Raw genomic sequence first — 18,479 nt, 5'->3', positions numbered from 1 at the left:
GAACTTGTATAGTTGTATAGTATTCCACTTGTACGTGTACAATGGAAGTGTTTCTATGTTCATTAGGTGTTCAACAAATGTTCCTCGCGATATTTATATTTGTATTATTTGAGTATTCTGAGATTAATTACTCAAAATATACATTTTATGGATTTTATAGCTTTTTTCAATTATTATTGTAGTTATTATTATATTATTACTCATAATTTATGTTTTTCCAAGCTATTAATTAGCCGCATATTATTTTTGCAAACCCTAATTTTCATCTTTATGAAGCGGAGGTAGTATCACTTTAGATCTAATTAAGATTGTTTAAGATTTGAATATTTATCGGATGTGCTCCCGTTGTTTGATGAGGTGTTGGTCTTGCCTTAATTTGCGGTTGTTGTTGTAAAGATGTTTATCTGTTATTCGATTAGGGTTTAAGGTTTAGAGGCAAAATCCTCTATTTTACAATTTATTTAACCGTTGACCTATTTATTTATTTGTAGTTGGTCAAGAAAGTGTTACGGAAGTTAATAGAAATAATTAGGAAAGTCTTTTTTTTTTAAGGAAACAATTAGGAAAGTCTTATTAAATAACATTAGTACTTCGTATTTAGGATATATTATGAGTTAGTATTTAGGAAAGTCTTATTCAATAACATTAATATTTAGGAAAGTCTTATTCAATAGCATTAGTATTTATGATATATTAATATATTATGAGTCCTAGTTACTCTTTAGTTTCCTAATTACAGTCTTCTTTTTTTTACGATAAATATAGGATCATCAATAAGAAAATAACATCAAGTTCAAGCTTTTTGGCATAACAAATAAATTTCTCAAAGAAGTCATCTTCAATAATAATCATGGGTTCGAGTTCACAAGTAAACGACATTGATGATATTGAGGTTGTCGAGAGAGATCCGACAGGATGTTACGTAAGGTACGATGAGATATTGGGAGAAGAAGAAGAAGAAAGGGTCTTTAAAACAGTTTACAAAGGGTTTGATGAAGTTAATGGTATAGAAATTGCTTGGACTAAAATCGAGTTATCAGAAAAAATATTCAAATTACAAGAACAGTTTCAGAGTGTGTGTTCAGAAGTCGATCGTTTGAAATCTTTGAAGCATGAAAACATCATGAGGTATTATTGTTCATGGGTCGATAACAATGACGAGAAGAAGATGACCGTTAATATAGTTACTGAACTCTCAACCTCTGGGAATATGAGTCAGTATCGCAAGAAACACAATCTTATTGACAAAAAGGCGATCAAGAATTGGGCTAGACAGATTTTAAAAGGTCTTCATTATCTTCATTCTCATAATCCTCCAATTATTCATCGAGGTCTCAACTGTGATAGCATCTTTGTTAATGGGTATTCGGGCAAGGTTAAAATTGGAGATCTTGGACTTTCGACGATGCTTCAACAAGTCGAAACGGGTCGGGCTGTTGGTGAATCACCCGCATTCATGGCACCGGAGCTTTTTGGTGAAGATCATAATCAGTTGGTGGATATTTATTCTTTTGGGATGTGTTTGTTGCAGATGGTTACCCGGGTTTTACCGTATAGTGAATGCAGTAACCCGGGTCAGATTTATGAGAAGGTTGTGTCGGGTATTAAGCCTGATGTTCTTAGCAAAGTAACCGACCCGGTTGTGAAGGAGTTCATTGAGAAGTGTTTGGGTCCTGCTTCAACAAGACCCTCAGCAATGGAACTCTTGAATGACCCGTTTCTTGCACCGAGTGATTCTGGATCGTCTCCAAGATCCGGTACTCCTAGTCCAAGATCTGAATGTGTGAGTTCATTGCTTTCTAGAACATCTAGTCATGTGGCTAGCTCACCTACACCTGCTGCTTCTGAGGAATCATTAAAGGGGATGATTATTGAAAATAAGTTCAAGTTACAAGGGAAGATGGAGGATAGTGAGTCAATATCTATGAACTTACGGATTAATGGTAAAAGGATTAAATTTATGTACTTTGTTAAAACAGATACAAGTAAGTCTGTTGTAGAAGAGATGGTGGATAAACTCGAGTTGACAGCAGAAGATGCAGAAGTTATTACAGTGCTAATTGAAGACTTGGTTAGGGAACTTGTACCTGTTGTTAGTAATAGTTGCAGTCTTGCAGACTCAGAAAATTCTGACAAGATATCTTCATCATATTCATCATGGACTGATGTCAGTTCACAACACAGTATGACTGCAGAATCTGTCAGTGTTAAAAACCAGGATACCAAACTAGTATACTCAAATGGTGGAAGTAATCATACAAGTATGAATGGCTTTTCTTCTTCAACACAGCAAGAGAAGCAAGTTACAGAAGATATTAGAAGAGGTGACAGAAAATGCAGTGTAAAGGTAGCAAAGGTACCATCTAGGTCCTTGAGAAAGCTGTTGTGTTTTTGTGGGAACAGATTCTAGTTCTGTTTGAAAAATCATTGTATGTTGTAGAAATTCTTGTTAGTTACAAGAACAACAGTTTTGTACAAAATTTACAGCAATATAATTCGAAATTTATACAAATATGTTATGATGACCGTAACATGCTTCTGCCTTTCATGTAGCAATTCTTTTTCAATTTTGTCCAGAGTAGCCAAAGGTATCTCGATGAATGGAAAAACGAAGAACAAATCAATAGTTCTTCACAAACTTATTTACGCGTGTGTGCATCGGAATCAAACTTAATTACCAAACAATCATCCACCTAGGATCAGAGAAAAATAATTGCATATATGTTACGAAGAAAATTATGATAATGTCTGCCAAGAAGATGAAAGTGTTGGCAATTTTGACCACATTGAATAATCACAAGAAAAAACACCACTGCATCAGCATAATTGCTGCAGAACAATGTATGAACTTAGCTCCATAAATAAAAATGACTCGTATCAAAATTGCAGTGTCTACTCTTCTCTAGAAGCTCAGTACACAACAAATACAAGAACTTCAGTTCTCCGTATATGTCAATATTTGCAGAAGTTACAGCATTACAAAGTTGGTTCAACCTAAACTAACTGCTTCGAGAATCAAACTCTGCAATCATGGCCTCTAAATTCTCATCCATCTGAAGGAACAGGTAACTTAAACATATACTGCCTTGGTAGATGACGAGCTTCACCATACTTGACACATACCCCTTGTGCATAACCTACACTAGTAGAATTTCCCAGATGCCCAGAATGAAGAGTCTTGTTCATAAGTTATGGTGAATCTTCATAAAATATGACTACTTAGATTCATTGAAGTTTCAGTTTTTAGAATTGGGGGGGTTCAAATTAGTTCAGGCACCAGATTTTCTTCTTTTCCTAGACATTTTTCCTTGTGAAGCTTCTGGGGTTTTAAACAGGTCAGTTTGAATACCTTCTTTTGAGTTCTCTGTCTTTGAGGTCTCTAGCATTGACTGATCGCCTTCAGTATTCTTCTTCCCAGACTTGCGAGGTGTACGTTCCATTCTGGTATCCGCACTGCCACTCTCAGGGACCGCAGCATCAGTACCAGCCAAAGCACTCCCGCCTCCATTGCAAGCAACATGTTGTGGAGTACTGCTTTGTGATGCAGATCGGCTCATACTTGCTTCTGCACGTGATGGACGGTGATTGAAGCTCCAACGAGCATTGCCAAACCATTTGTCCACCTGCAAAAGAAAGCATTCTAAGAATAGGAAGAAACATAAAATACTTTGTCGGAAATTTTAACTTAGTTGTAGTGAAGGGATTCCACCAACCCGATGAGCTGTGAGTCCAAGTTCATTTGCCAACTTCTCTTTTGTTTGACGATCAGGATACTGATTTTCCTTAAATGATTCATAGAGCCTCTGTTAAAACATGACACAATTTTGGATTAAAACAGGAAATGATAACCAAATGCCAAAGACATCCTGATTGATCATAATCGAATAGTGATTAGTCCAGACTCCAGATAATCAAGCTTACAACCTCCTAGTTGCTGTAAAGTGAAAACTGGTAATCAACTCCCCAAATCCCAATATGTAATCCACACTTCCACAATGAAAATCCCAGATCCCATTGTCTTCTAACACCTTAGTCCCTCTACAACTAGAAGTCAGTAAGAAAACAAAAATAACAGATATATCCACAACTAAAATAAAGAGCAACAACATGAAACCAATTTGGACTCCACTATTGCTAATATCCAGAATACACAAGTCCTTTATTCCTAACCAGATAGGAGTCACAAGACAGAGAGTGGTTCTAATATACATTTATATATAACCATAAACAAATATAGTTTACTGTAGCCAGTGGCGGAGTAATTCTATAGTCCAAATCTTGTCTAAAGTGACGATATTGCTGAAAACGTTTATTTGTCTTTTATTAACATTTCAAAAGAGAAACTATCCATCACTAAAGAAAAAAGTACTCCGTACTTCATGGTTACAGTTTCCATAAATAGGTGCTTCAAATTATTGGGGACACTCTACTTTATTCCATTTCACACTATTCTTTTTCCCTCTCTACTTACAACATTTCACTTAGTCTATTTTTATATTCTCTTTTTACTCATAACCTATTTTTTATTCTTCTTTTCTTACACCATTCCAATCAACCAAAATTTCCATTATTCTTTTCCTATTACATTCCACTTTTCCCGTACTTATTCCTTACTTTCAGTCATTTATGTTAGTTGTTGTGAAATGTGTAAGTGTCCCTATTATTTCGAAATGGAAGGAGTATATGCTTCTCAAAACATCATAAATATTTATGGAAAAAATATAACCAAGTCCGAAGACTAATTCCTCAAAAAAAAAAAGGGCAACGAAACTTCCTGATGACACTAGTGTTAGTATGTTGACAAAGAATCTAAGATACAATTAAGAAAAAGAGGAAAGAAATGATATATTGGCCCAAATTTACTCTATTGTTGACTAAAATGCTAAATTTAAAAAGAAAAGTTAAGAGGCCTCCGAGAAGTATCAAACCTAGCACCTCCTAAAATGCACAGAGTACAAGTTCCAAGAAAACCAACTGAGCCAATTTTTATTTATAGTCTAATAGTACTGCACATAAATGATATTTCAGATCATGGGGGTGCCATGGCCTCCTTCAGCCAGCCCTAGTTCCCCCACTGACTGTAGCAGAAAGGTTCCTTATGTATCTCCCAAAAAGATAGCCTAGCAAGATACTTGGTACGTGGTTAGAAGAGTACAGGATCGGCAATTTTCCAGGAATCGAATTTCCAGGAATTAATCCACAGTCCACACACACTCGGGAGGGGGGGGGGGGGGGGGTGAGAGAAAGGGAGTCTCCACGAAGATAGCCATTCATGTCAAGGGAAAAATATCAGTCTAGAGTCTTACATATCACCAAGCATGAAAGAGAATTTGAGCTTCATCATAGACAATTTTTTTTGGAAAATAAATCTGCAATATCCACTGACAGTACCATTCTATCCCCGCATAAAAAATAAAAAATTCATATTACCTGAGTCACTGCCTCTCCAAGTCTGTTATATGGTGGTCGCCTTTTACTACTGCCACCAGAACCTTTTTTCTGCAACCGAGCCGGTGTCCCATTTGCAACTCGAGGATTGGCCTTCGGTCGACTTCTTCTTCGAGGAGCACCTGAGCTACAGTCACTATCAGCAGAAGCAGAGGCACCCAAACTTGTTGAAACTGAAACAGTTTTCTCAGCAGTGCCTTTCCTTTTCCTTGTTCCAACCATATCTGTCCATTCTTCATCATCATCATCACTTGCATCCAAATCAGCATTTTCATACGTTTCCTTAATGAAGAAAAACACAGCAAATCAGCAATCACCATACATCAGAAATAGAATTTCCATCCATTTCACATCCCAAAAGAAGGATGAGCATCGTAAATTTAGAGTAACTACTATAGATGATAACTAGCTGCTACAAATAAAAGGATTTGATTTCTCAAGTTTGAACTCCACCGAAAATATGACTTTGTCTTTGTAAACAGCACAAGATATCCTAAACTTCACATACAGTTGACAGGTATCTCCCCCAGATTCACTGTCAGACAAGCTGACTTAGATACAGGCAAACACTCAGGGAAATTTCAAGTTAAGAACAGTTACCGCCTGATCAACATGGTTCAGGTTTAATAATATGTGTCTAGAACAAGCACAAACAAACAAAAGAGAAAATAAACCTACAGAACTCCACGAATTCAAATGAAATAGAAACATAAAAAAGCCCTCGAGATTTAACAAAGCATAATCAATTCTGAAAGTTGATGTATGTGATAGCATGAATAAACATATTAACTTCCCTAATATTCTACCGAAACAAAAACATTAAGATATGGAAGTTTATCTGCAGTAAAAAGGATCCACTTTTACAAAACTTCAGTCACGTAACTCCAAAAGCCAACTCCACCAACATCCAACCACAAAAAAGAACATGACAAATCTCTGCTCTAGTTTCCTGGCAGGCAACCAGACAGCATTTCATTTGCCCGTTATAAGCAGACTAGATCAATTATTTTACAAAGAAACGAGAAAACAGTCATCATATATATATTCAAGAAAGAAGTACTTACATCGTAGAGCTTCTTGTAGTCCAATCTCTTCAAACATCTTTTACTAGTAATAGCTGGAGAATCACCAAAGTCTTGCTCCGGCTCCGAAGGTAGACGTGGCACATCAATGTCTGAAGTGCCATCATCACCAATTGCTTCAGCTAGATTCTCAGAAGCAGATGTAAAATCTGAACTTGATTTTTCAAGTTCATCCCCCTCTTCGTTAACGTTTGCAGCATCTGGATCAAAATCATCATCCTCGGAATCATCAGAAGGAAGCCCAAGATTTTGGTCAGTCCCAGGTGTGGCCCCCAGATCTTCTGAAACATAAGAGGCATCTGAAGGGTCAGACTTATCTGAATCAGACTCAGAAGAGCTTGATTCATTCCCTTCAACATTCGCATCGTCATCTGTCCCATCTGGGTTGTATTCATTATCCTCGGAATCATCTGATGGGAGTCCCATAACATCATCCAGCTCCTTGCCAGAAGTTGCTGCTACTGCTTCAGGAAAAACTTTCTACAGGAACGAAGCATTATTAGAACAAATCAAATAAAAAAAATGTCACATAGGGTTTAGGGTAACTAAAGGTGATGCATACCTCCCAACTGTCCTCAATTGCAAGCCTTGTTCCTTGAGAATCATTAAGCAAATCAACACAGTCATGTTTGCAATCACAAGATGGACATAGCCAACCCTCATCACCAGGTGGAACTGAACAGAGTAGCACCAGAGAACCCATGAAAAAATAAATTGAGAATTAGTTCAAAATAAAATAAAGTGCTGAGAGTCGGTACTATCGATGAAGCAATGAAATTTTACTTTGTTCAGTTAGCAACGGTGGATTTAAACAGTACTGGTGGAACCCACGTTCACAGATACCATCACAGAGAATAATGTCATTGCCTGTAGTTAAATCTTTCGCCCCGCACTTGGCACAGAATATCTGTCACAGGAAAATAAAGAAAAATAATTAAGGAATGACTCTCCAAACAAGTCAAAATCTCCAACAAAAGAAATATCAAATGAAATATATATTCACACTAAAGAGTAAATAGATCCCTTACATCCTCACTGTCAATGAGACCTTCAGAATCATATAATGTTTCTGGGAATTTCCCTTCAGCAGACATTGAATGAAGTCGCTGAAATAGATCCCTAATTTTCAACTTGGAACGATTTATATCAGCTTTTGCACGCTGAAGCTCCTTCTCCGGCCTTAACTTCTCTATGCTGTAACATTATAATGACAATCAACAAAGTCAATCCAGGCTGCAATACTACAATATGCAACAGGTACCAGAATCCATTCCTGACAAAGCTAATAACCTCATTCCGTACAAGCCTTAGTAAGTTAACGAGGATCCTTCTGCCACCTTTGAAGACAGAAAATTAATTGTTTGCATTTACCGTACAGTACATCATTCCTATGAAAAGTTTACAAGTAATAATTCAAATCCTCTAAGCTATCTCAATGCACAAAATAGGACTTCTGAGGTTGACTTGCTTATTTCACAGTAGAATAAATGACTTCGTGCATTTTGGAATTGGAAAAAATTAGTTTTTGGTACGGAAAGAATTCTGCAGTAAACAGCCTTTAGGATGGGATTCTCATTCAGCTTTTTGGACAATAAGATCAATATGCTAATTACAAAGTCGTATTCCTTGCATTTTTGTTTGCATTTGTACCATCAACAACAATAGAAAATGCTTGCCTTTTCTAGAAACTATTAACATTAAGCCATTTACTCTTATGTTTAACATTAAAAGTTGGACTAGTACTGATGCCCATACTTCCTCTTCTCCTCCGGCTAGGCTGCTACTACAAATAATAATAGCTGTGATGTCATTAATTATTATGAAATTCATGGACTAAAATCAAATTATTATTAGGGGAGATTCTCAATTATAATAAGAATGCATGGCCTTTTATGTGTTTGTTGATTGTTAATTGTCATATACTTTGTATATGCGAACAGCTAACTTCCAATCAAACCTGACTAGTTTGGTAACTAATGCCAACAGCTACTTGCCAGGTATAATCACGAAGTGGCTCAAAACCACAACTGCACTACATGTTCAATCTTTTCAATTTATAATTTTTTTAAAGGTAAATCTGCAAGACTTTCTTTTTCCTTTTTTTCTAGGAGATAAAATTTTACTTGATCAATATTTGGGGAATTGATTATACTAAATCAAGGCACCCAGCATATGATGTGACATCAAACAGAAAAGGTGATAGATTTATATAGTTATTGCCAAGATCACCACATTAGAATTTGGAAGACTACACGAAGGAGGCGTTTGGTTTACATGGGACAAAGGGAATGACATCAAGAGAAGGAAAGAAAAACACCCAAATTTCACATGTTCGTTAATCTATGTTGCTCAACTCATGTTGAGGTGTCGTGTCCAACAAGGGATCGGAGGATCTGGACACTCTAGATGTAATAAATTTCATACAAGGCCACAATATATTTGGGTGTCATAACATAGTTGTTAATAGAGGAGAAAGAGAAAAAAAAAATACTAATCCTCATCTCTCTTCCATACAACCACCAACACGGCCAAATCATATCAACACTTGAAGTCCTCTACAGATTATCTATGGCAAGAAACTAATAACACTTCTTCCTGCATTTCCTTGACATGGGAAAACATAAAGGCTCAGCAATGGAAGGTAAGGAAGATTACAGTGGTGGACAATTGGACAAATCCAAAGGATCAGCTCAGTCAATAACAATGCAATGTCTTTATTGTCTTGTGACAATCATAAAGTAAGGTCAATGATACCAGCAAGCTAGAGGACCCTTGAGACTCGTCCTCTAGACATAATTCTCAATGCAAAAAAAATTCTAGTCAGTACAAACTGCATAGTGCATACAAGCAACGGCATCAAACATTCCACCCACAAAATATAAGTCATGCCAAATGTTCCACGGGAAAGGATCACTCTAAAACAAATAAAAAAAGTTAGAGAAAAACAAACCTTTGTCCCCTCCACCCTTCACTGGAATAAGCATCGAGTAAATTTTGTTCATAATGAATCCTGTGTAGTAAGTATCTCAAATGCTTTCGCATTTTTAAGAATTCATCATCAATTTTTCCGTCCTTTTCCTTCCCCTTTTTCCTCCCTCTTCTTCCTGTGCTTCCCTTTGTAGTTTCCAGATTAACACTTGGTTCAGGATCTTCCGAGTTCTCTTCTGACTTGGTGCGCAAGACTCTGTTACTAGCTCCTGATACTAGTTGAGGGGTTTTCTTCATTGAAGTTACTGCAGCCTTAGGTGTTCGGCCTCGTTTAGGTGGCTCACTACCATCAGGAGCTGGAACTGCGAATACCACAACGAGCCCTTTCTCACCTGTTTTGTCAGGGGGTGGTGTGGGTTGGGCAATAGGAACAACCTCTGTGTTACAGGCATCACCTTCATTTTTCTCAATTTTACCACTATTCTTCAACATATCACCATTCAAATTTTCCACTTGTTCAACCAGGGAAATCTGGACACCTTCCATCGGAGATGAGCCAATTGCAGTTTCTTTACTTTCTGCATTCTGCTCAACTTTTACATTGTCTGGTTCAGCTTCAGAATCAGCCTTACCTTTAAATCCTGATTGCTCAATTTTCACACTTTCATGAGCGCCTCCCCCTTGATTTTCTAACTCATGTTCAACTCCTAAGCTAACATCCACTCCCTTCGAGAAAATACCATCTGAAACCACATTGTCCATTTGCACTGGCTTATCTAGTTGATTAAGACTTCCAAGATCGTTCTCTGACAATTCTACCCCTTGCTTCTCTTTAGCATTTGTATCATTTTTATTTCCCATTTACAATTCCCCTGCAATCAGCTCCTTAACCGAACCCTGGTACCTGAAAACCTGTTTTCCCCAATTATTTAGTTTGTCCAAACTCTCCTGAGCTGGAAAACTCAGCTGTGTAGCTTGAACCAATAAATTAAACAACGGTGCAACCCTAATAAATCAACCACTGTCATGCCTGAATCCTCCACCTACGCTCTACGCATAAAATTCCAACAGACATTGAAACCTAAAAATTATCGGAAAATAAATTAAAGCAAACTCAATACCCAGATTGAAATATCTAGTTAAAACCAAATTCTTCACACAACCCAGCAAGTCTTTGAGCAATTACTAACCCAAAATCAAATTACAAACAGAAAAATTTAATTAATTTACAATGATTAGATGATAATGCCGACATTTAAAAACCTAATTTCAACCTTCCAACAAAAAACATTCTAAAAACAACAAATCCAAAAGTATCACAACCAGCAAAACAAAGAAAAAAACAGATAAATTTCACAAATTACCGATTATATACCAAAAATCTGAAATTATAAGATTGTACAGAAGTCGGTAAATAGAAGATTATGTATGAATAGATAGAGCAGGAGAGAGAAAATTACTTCATATCAGGTAAAGCAGCAGCAGAAAATGGTAGATTTGAAAATGGCAAAAGCAAAAATGGTGTCGGAAAATGGCGGAGGAGGAGGAAGCGGAGCGCCGATGTAGGGAGTGTCGGCTGAAATTGGGGATTTGAGTATCGTGGTAGCTAGGTTTTGTGTTTTTCGCAAATTGAGAGGGAAAAAAGGGGGGTGGGAGCTGTGACTGTGAGGTCTTCAACTCGAATTCCGGAAGAGCAATGGTTCAAAAATCAAAAGGAGTGCTAAAATAAATAAAAATTTGTTGGTTGGAATTATCTTTCACAAATTCTTATTTACAATGGGTGTACAATAAATATTGTACACCGGAGTAAAAGTTAACTCAAAATGCTTAAAAGTTAAGCATATATATGTAAAAGTTATCTATTTTTCAATGATAATTTTTTTTCATTTTAGTAAAACTTATTTCATCAAAATCACTAATAATGTATAAAATTAATCATTTAATCCTTTAAAATGTTTATCTATCAATTTTTTTTTACTAATATAAAAGTTAATCAAAACTAGGTTAAAGTTACAAAAAAAAGGGTTAAAGTTATCTTGGTGTACAATAAATTTATTGTACACCTTGTGCGCACAAGACCTTTTGATTATCTTTTTATCTTTCTTTTTTCTTTTATTTGGTCGGATAATTTAACAACTTTAATTTCTTTTATAGAGTATATTGTTTTTATAACTTTAAGTGTTTACCGGGTAAAATAAACGCGTTAATTTTTATTTTTTTTTGACAAGTGTGCGTTAAGTTAAATTAGATTTATATGTGACCATGAGAGAGGTGGTAGATTCAGTAAGGTCTATTTTATTTTATGTTTGTTACCATATTATAAAAAATAAAAAAGTTAATTTCCTATCTCTAATTAATCATTAGTTGATTTTCCTATATGTAAGTAATCAATTGTTGTAGTTTCAATGTACCATTTTGGTGGGAACTCTGAATCCAAAACTTCAATATTTATCCTAATATATATTATAAGAATTTCATCAAGTTTAATGGTGAGCCATACTTTAATGGTAAATATAATCTAAGAATTTCATCAAGTTTCATATAAAAACATCGAATCAAATACTCAAATGTTTACATAAAACAATTTCTACAAGCACTTTATATGCAAAGTCAACAATAAAGGTGTTCACATCAATATGTTCTAGGGAGTAGGGAATAGGGAGTAACATACGTTTTGTTACAATACATAAAATGGGCTAAATTTGAACTTCCAAAAATGTATAATCTCAACATAATAACATATTTTATCTCGGATTTTCGGGGGAAATAGGCAAAAATCAAATTAATGTACTATATACATTGTTCTTCACTTATTCGTATAAATTATCTCACGTAGGTGATTGTAAATTGTAAAATGAATTAATGTTCTTATGATTTGATTTTCTATTTTTGTCCTTTAACTAAATTCGGGCTTCCAATTCGTGGGCCTAAGGCGGTTGCTGCACCTGCCCTGCTCCAAGCCTCCAACTACATGTATGTCAACACATAATAGATGTGATTGATTTTTTATTCTTTTTGGTGCGAATGAGCCACAAAGAGTGGGGATGAGAATCGATCTCAGTGTCACCTGTAACCGGGATGGAAGCTATAACCAACTGAGCTATCCATCACTCTCTAATAGATTAATACCCCTTACTTGTTGCTTTCTAATGTGATACTCTGAACTTTGTATATGACGTCTGATCATTATTACATCCACTTTTGACGAGTAGGCGCATAAGCGGACTTGGAAAAATCCGAAATCCAATCCTATTGTTAGATTGAACAAGTTTTGAAAACAACTTGATTCAAATTTTTGCAGTTCAAATTTTTTAATGAGCTAGACTTGGACTTCACCTTGGGAGTCCAAAGTCCAATCATGATTTCAACCTTTTAAAACTATGTCAAGAAATGAGATGTTTCACATTTCCAACACGCGTTCACATAGTATGAAAATTCTTTATATATACCTACGTTTGCTCCATTTAAGTTTATGCAAATTTATGGTGCACTCCTATAGACCTATGTAGTTTGATCCATTCACCAAATTCACACTATTGTGGTTTCATGCTCAACATTCCACATGACACATCCACCGTTACATGAAACTTAACGCATACTATAGACGCCATTGGGGGTGATTATGGTTTAAACATGGTCATTTTGCGCCTTCCCCGACTTGGCCTGGAAAATAGCGGGATTTAGGCAGATTTTTTAGGCTCACTTTTTGGACATGGGACCGACCTGACCTGTTTTTTAAAAAAAATTGGAAGGCTTTCGGCAACTTAAAATTGCAATTTTAATTATAAAATTGACCTAACTCGAAAAACGCAATATTAGCCCAACCCGACAGTTTGGCCCAACCCGACATGGGGTTTGAGCAAAAAAATCAACCAACAGTTTGGCCCAACCCGACATGCTGGGCTGAACTGCTGGTCCCAAACCCAGCTCGACCCGGATTTTGATCAGGTCTATTATGGATTCCGAGTGTCCTTGGAGCACACTTTATTGACTTTGGCCAGAACTGGTAATTACTAATTAGCATTCCTGTTAATCAAATTTTATTTTGTAATTATGTTTTCAGAACGCAGAAGAAGTTATGTGACTTATGTCTTGATTAACTAGACATCTCTACTCTGAAAGTCAAATTGAAAAGGAATTACTACATGGCATGATTACTATAAATAATTCAAGAGTGAGACAATCATATAGCAATAGCTATTACAACGAATAATTGAACATCAGACCTACCTGTCCTTTAGTCCATTTACAGTCTTACAGTACTTATATACTTCTACAGAATACAAAAGGGTCTTCATGGCTCTACTTAACTGGCCTACAGCTGAAAACATACGTGGTGTTTCGGCCACTAAGCACATACAGAAGACAGAACTGATAATAAATATTAATAATAATTCCAGCTTCTGAACCAAAATGTTTCTCGTAATATATTCTTCCAAAATGTTTCTGGTTGTCATATTCTTCCAAAATGTTAAACTGATATAACAGGGGATTCAGGGCAGATCTTGTGACCTGCTGCTTTTTCCTGAAAAATAATGGATTTACATATTGATGATACTCTGTATAAGGAGTAAGAAACTAATGCATAATCATTAAGTCCAAGTTTTAAGTCTCTTTCAGTCTTTTGAATCAACACTCCAGCAAATTGAAACTAATGCATAATCATTAATTGAAAATAATGGTTTTACATATAAATGATACTCCGTATAAGGCATAAGAAACTAATGCATAATCATTAAATCCAAGATTTAAGTCTCTTTCAGTCTTTTGAATCAACACTCCAGCAAATTGACCAATAAACATACAAGTATCAATCAAGATGTGGCTCACAAAAGGATCATGTCATACTGTTGGTTTAGATTAAAGGAAATCTAGAACAAATAAGTCACAATCAGATAGAAGACACCATAACCATATAGCAGGATACATCAATGTTGAACCTTATATGAAGTATCAATGACGAATAAAGAAAAAACACCGGGACAGTTAGCGAGGCTAAGAGCTGCTTAAGGATTCTGAATTTCTGATGCAAATAGTGAAGCTGCCTAGGGAAAATTCAAAAACAGAAACTATATAGTTATAAATAAGCCAGTTGATAAAAAGGAAAGGGTGAAGACTCTCCATTAAAAACAGAAATATGCATACAGAAGCAAAAACACACAAAAAACAATTTTTTTTTTTTTATTGAGATTGCAAAACTCCCTGCCACGATGAGAAATGAACACAATTAACATAAAATCTACATAAAAAGGGGAAATCATGTTATCAAAGAAATCCAAGCTAGAAAGACCATTGCTAAAAGGACATAGAGAAAGAGATGATAGTACCATGAATCTGGTAAAGCTGATAACTCAGAAAAGTCCTTCAGCTAAGCCTTTCTTTAAGATTGGTGGTGCAGTGGATATTATTAAGCTACCAGCCAGAGTCTTTTCCATTTGTTCTAGTTCATGTAATTCTGCAAGGAGCTTGGACTTTCTTTTCTCAAGGTCTGTCACAATAATTTTCTGACACTTGCTTTTGTGAATTGCCAAAGCCCTTTCGACAAAGGGAACCATCCAATCTAATCTGAAATGCAGCGTTTGAAGATCAACCAGGGACAACTTCAGGTACTCAGCTTGGGAGTCATCCAAGGACTCCCCGGTATTTTTTTGAAGAATAATTACCATCTTTGCAAGTGATTCCAAGGCCCACGTCAGAAGGTCATTACTGCGAACTGGGACTAAATTGGAGCTCACATCTGCCCCTTGGAATTTCTCTAGTAAAGAGTTATCCTGAGTAATCTGCATGATAGCACAGAAAACCGAGCTAAGTACTTTACTTGTTATTTGTAGAACATACCTTTATGCATAAAGATGAAATTTGTTTCTAGGAAATTCTTCTCCAAAGCACTACTTTCAGAAAGTTTGCTTGAGAAGGTTGAAAACATTATGCTAGTTTCCTGCAAGGTACTCATAGGAGAAAGCAGTCTAGTTACCGCCTACCAGCATAATGATGCCTTTCAAGTTTCAAGTACCTGGAGAGGAGAATCTATAGCTGGAATTGATGTACCATTATTCTCACTTGAGACGTCTGCAAAAAAATCCAGCAATTATGAGCTAAAGAAATTATATTCTTAAATGTTAAGTAAGGGGTAAAAAGAGAGGAAAAAAGGAAGTTCCAAAACCCTCTTGTATACGAGTCAAACCGATACATAACCTTCTAGAAATGTGTCTATTTGGTCTGAGGATGAAGGGTGTATGTTCTTTCCATGATGCGAAACAGCATTTGAACTTTGTTCCTTTAAGCTAGATTCTGAACCACTATAGCTAGAGGTTTCCATTTCTTCATCCTCCTCGGAAAACCTATCTGAGCTATTCGAAATGGCGGGAGATGTAAGAGATTTAGCATTTTTGCTTCAAAAGCTATTAAATAATACTCCCTCCATTCCTTTTTGATCTTCCTGTTTCTATAAATGTCGTTCCTATTTGATCTTCCTGTTTCTATTTTTGGACATGCCTTTTTACCATAAATTTCCCCACCATCCCTTATTTAATTCATTCACATTTCCCCATTCACCCATCCAACCCCACTTTTATGATTTTTTATTACTTTAATAAAAATATCTTCTCTCTCCTTCATTTCTTTATTACTTTTCTTCATTTATTTATTATTTTCTCTTACACCCAATCATTACTCTTACACCCAATCATTACAAGATTCTATTTTCTTATTTTCCACCCCAAACACCAAATAGGAAGATCATTTAGGAATGGAGGGAGTAGTATAGCTTAAGCTAGAATATATGGCTTGTATCAGAACATAATATGTATGATATGCATAACAAAAGAACATAAATAGAATTCTCATCATACTACCATAACAACAGAAGGTTTAATACAAAATAGACTTTCCATATATATGTATGAGTCCAAACACAAGAAGCTCCAAAAAGATGTGCAAGTGGCAAGGTGAACATATATCAGCAGTTCAAATATACAACACTTAATAACCACTATGTTGCCAAGATCACTTGTTATCAAATGATAATTTACTATGTATTCCATCACTATTGTTGTTCACACAATTAATAGCCTCTCACTCCCTCAGACATATACAAATTGGTGAAAATTTCACAGCAAATTCGGCATGTAACAATCATAAGATAACTACTAAACTTAAACTACGAAAATGAATAGCAAGTTAGCAACTCAGCAAATTATCATGGATGCACAGAGATAAGTTTGCAATTTTAACGCAATAAACGACACTGAGATTTTACCCCAATGATGAGCACGAATCTGACATGATCCAAGAAGGAATTGGCCAAAACAATTTAGACAATCGCGGGTAAGATGATATTGGCTGACAAAATTTCTGACCCAAAAAGAACACACCAATCTCCAGGTGCCGAGTTGCTCCTTGAAACAATTCCCCATCAACAGAGTAATCTCCAGAATTATTAGGAAAACAATTCTTAGGGAACAGAATACAATTCCTTTCAAATACTGGTAGATAATCCGCATCAAGTAAGAAACACTTATCATAAGACACAAACAATATCTTATCTCCCAAACTATTTACTCTTTCCCACTGTTGCAACTTTCCATTCAACTTAAACACCTTAAATTCGCATTCCCCTCGAGCAATCATGTACAAATCGTCACCATATGCAGTCAAAAGTTTGCGCCTATCACCAACATAACTCTTTGAAAGCGGTTTACTTATCAAGCTAATCAATTTCCCATCAGCACCATTAATAAGGAAAGATTTCCCAAAACGAGTTAACACACAAATATGCTCCTTGAACACCTCAATATCGTCGAAGCGCCCATTATAGCCAAAATCTGTGAACTTCCAATCCCCATTAACCTTCAAAATTCCTAACATCCCTACTTGACCAAGCGACAACACTACCACCATACCACATTCTAATAAAATGGATTTGGTCTTTACCGGATAATCCCGCCAAGGGTAACATCGGGAATCAAAAACATCATCGTTACCGGTAGAGAGACGGAGATTGTAACTAATTGCATAGGGCAGCGATGAGTAATCATTGAAATTTAGGGTTTCGGGGAAATTATCAACATAGAGGCGATTATTAGTAACAGGATTGCGAACTTGGAGCTTACCAGGATTGAACTCGTCGACTTGGACAATCCAACTAGTGGTGGTGGGATTGCATTTGTGCAGAGGGAGTCTAAGAACGTAGATGAAGCTCGGAAATAGAACTACCTCTCGACCTAAGTAAGTTGGAATTTCGAGAGGGAAACCAGGAAAAAAGAGGTTGGTCGGAGGAGGGCAAGAATCACGCCATTTTCTGCAAACTTTTCGGAATGTTAAGTAATCGGGGCCGGAAAGTCCGATAAGCCCGCCGGAGATTTTTTCCAGCAATTCTTTCGGGAGCTCCGACCAATCCACCAGTGCAAGCTTCTTTCTCGACGTCTCGCGATTCATTTTCCGGCAAGTCGGAAATCTGAAACCCTAACTATCTCTGTTTCGTCTTTCTAGGGTTTCTAAAATTGGTATGAAATGAAAGACGTAGTACAAGAGAGTGAGAGACTAGTTAAAGTGGGATAGGTTGAATTGGCGCCAATTCTAAAGGCCCATTGGCCCCATTCCATAAATAACTAATGTATGGGTCAAGTGATAACCGTGGTTGTTACCTTAAATTATCGTATCAAATTGTATAAGACAACTTCCAGTAGGAAAACTAAGTTGTTCAAGAGAAATAAGTTCAGACAATAAATGTCCAGATAATATCATATTCAATCAAATCCTAAGTCAAGTGAACCAATTAACAAAGCTAGAAAAGTTAGATCGGTGAGTTTTTAGTTGTATAGAAATCACAAATAACAAATGTGAAATTTGAAATTTGAAATTTGAACATGTGACTTATGGTACACAGCCACTTACCCTTAGCTACCAAACAAATACCTCAAGGTATGTTTTGGTACACATCCTTAAGTGCAACAAGGAAGGTATTTATTTATTTTTACAAAAATTCTTCCACACAATTGAGCTTTGTTGACAATTTCCCTC

At 36.1% G+C, this 18,479-nt stretch overlaps 3 protein-coding genes across 4 annotated transcripts; 1 reads left to right on the top strand and 2 right to left on the bottom strand.

Moving 5' to 3' along the window:
- The first annotated feature begins 760 nt into the window (after positions 1-760).
- LOC110797291 (probable serine/threonine-protein kinase WNK11) lies at positions 761-2,476 on the top strand. Its single transcript, XM_022002387.2, has one exon. It carries the CDS (start codon positions 851-853, stop codon positions 2,408-2,410), a length of 1,560 nt encoding a protein of 519 aa, XP_021858079.2. The 5' UTR covers positions 761-850; the 3' UTR covers positions 2,411-2,476.
- A 248-nt stretch (positions 2,477-2,724) lies between these two features.
- Positions 2,725-11,159, bottom strand: LOC110797299 (homeobox protein HAT3.1). Of its 2 annotated transcripts, none has more exons than XM_022002397.2 (9): positions 10,919-11,159; positions 9,481-10,539; positions 7,559-7,724; positions 7,314-7,437; positions 7,093-7,205; positions 6,513-7,010; positions 5,431-5,730; positions 3,714-3,803; positions 2,725-3,623 (listed from the first exon to the last, which is right to left on the bottom strand). In XM_022002397.2, the coding sequence occupies exons 2-9, from the start codon at positions 10,317-10,319 to the stop codon at positions 3,270-3,272; spliced, it is 2,484 nt and encodes an 827-aa protein (XP_021858089.2). In that variant the 5' UTR covers positions 10,320-10,539; positions 10,919-11,159; the 3' UTR covers positions 2,725-3,269. The 2 variants fall into 2 exon arrangements, with proteins under 2 accessions (XP_021858089.2, XP_021858090.2); XM_022002398.2 differs by having other exon boundaries at positions 9,481-10,370.
- A 2,426-nt stretch (positions 11,160-13,585) lies between these two features.
- LOC110797289 (F-box protein SKIP23) lies at positions 13,586-18,001 on the bottom strand. The gene is made up of 5 exons (XM_056830170.1): positions 16,717-18,001; positions 15,654-15,808; positions 15,472-15,527; positions 14,786-15,238; positions 13,586-13,983 (listed from the first exon to the last, which is right to left on the bottom strand). The coding sequence occupies exons 1-4, from the start codon at positions 17,892-17,894 to the stop codon at positions 14,810-14,812; spliced, it is 1,818 nt and encodes a 605-aa protein (XP_056686148.1). The 5' UTR covers positions 17,895-18,001; the 3' UTR covers positions 13,586-13,983; positions 14,786-14,809.
- Between the last annotated feature and the right edge of the window lie 478 nt (positions 18,002-18,479).

The sequence above is a fragment of the Spinacia oleracea genome, chromosome 5 (genome assembly GCF_020520425.1).
Source record: "Spinacia oleracea cultivar Varoflay chromosome 5, BTI_SOV_V1, whole genome shotgun sequence".
Classification (NCBI taxonomy): Eukaryota; Viridiplantae; Streptophyta; class Magnoliopsida; order Caryophyllales; family Amaranthaceae; genus Spinacia; species Spinacia oleracea.
This window is presented reverse-complemented; position numbering and strand designations above follow the sequence as displayed.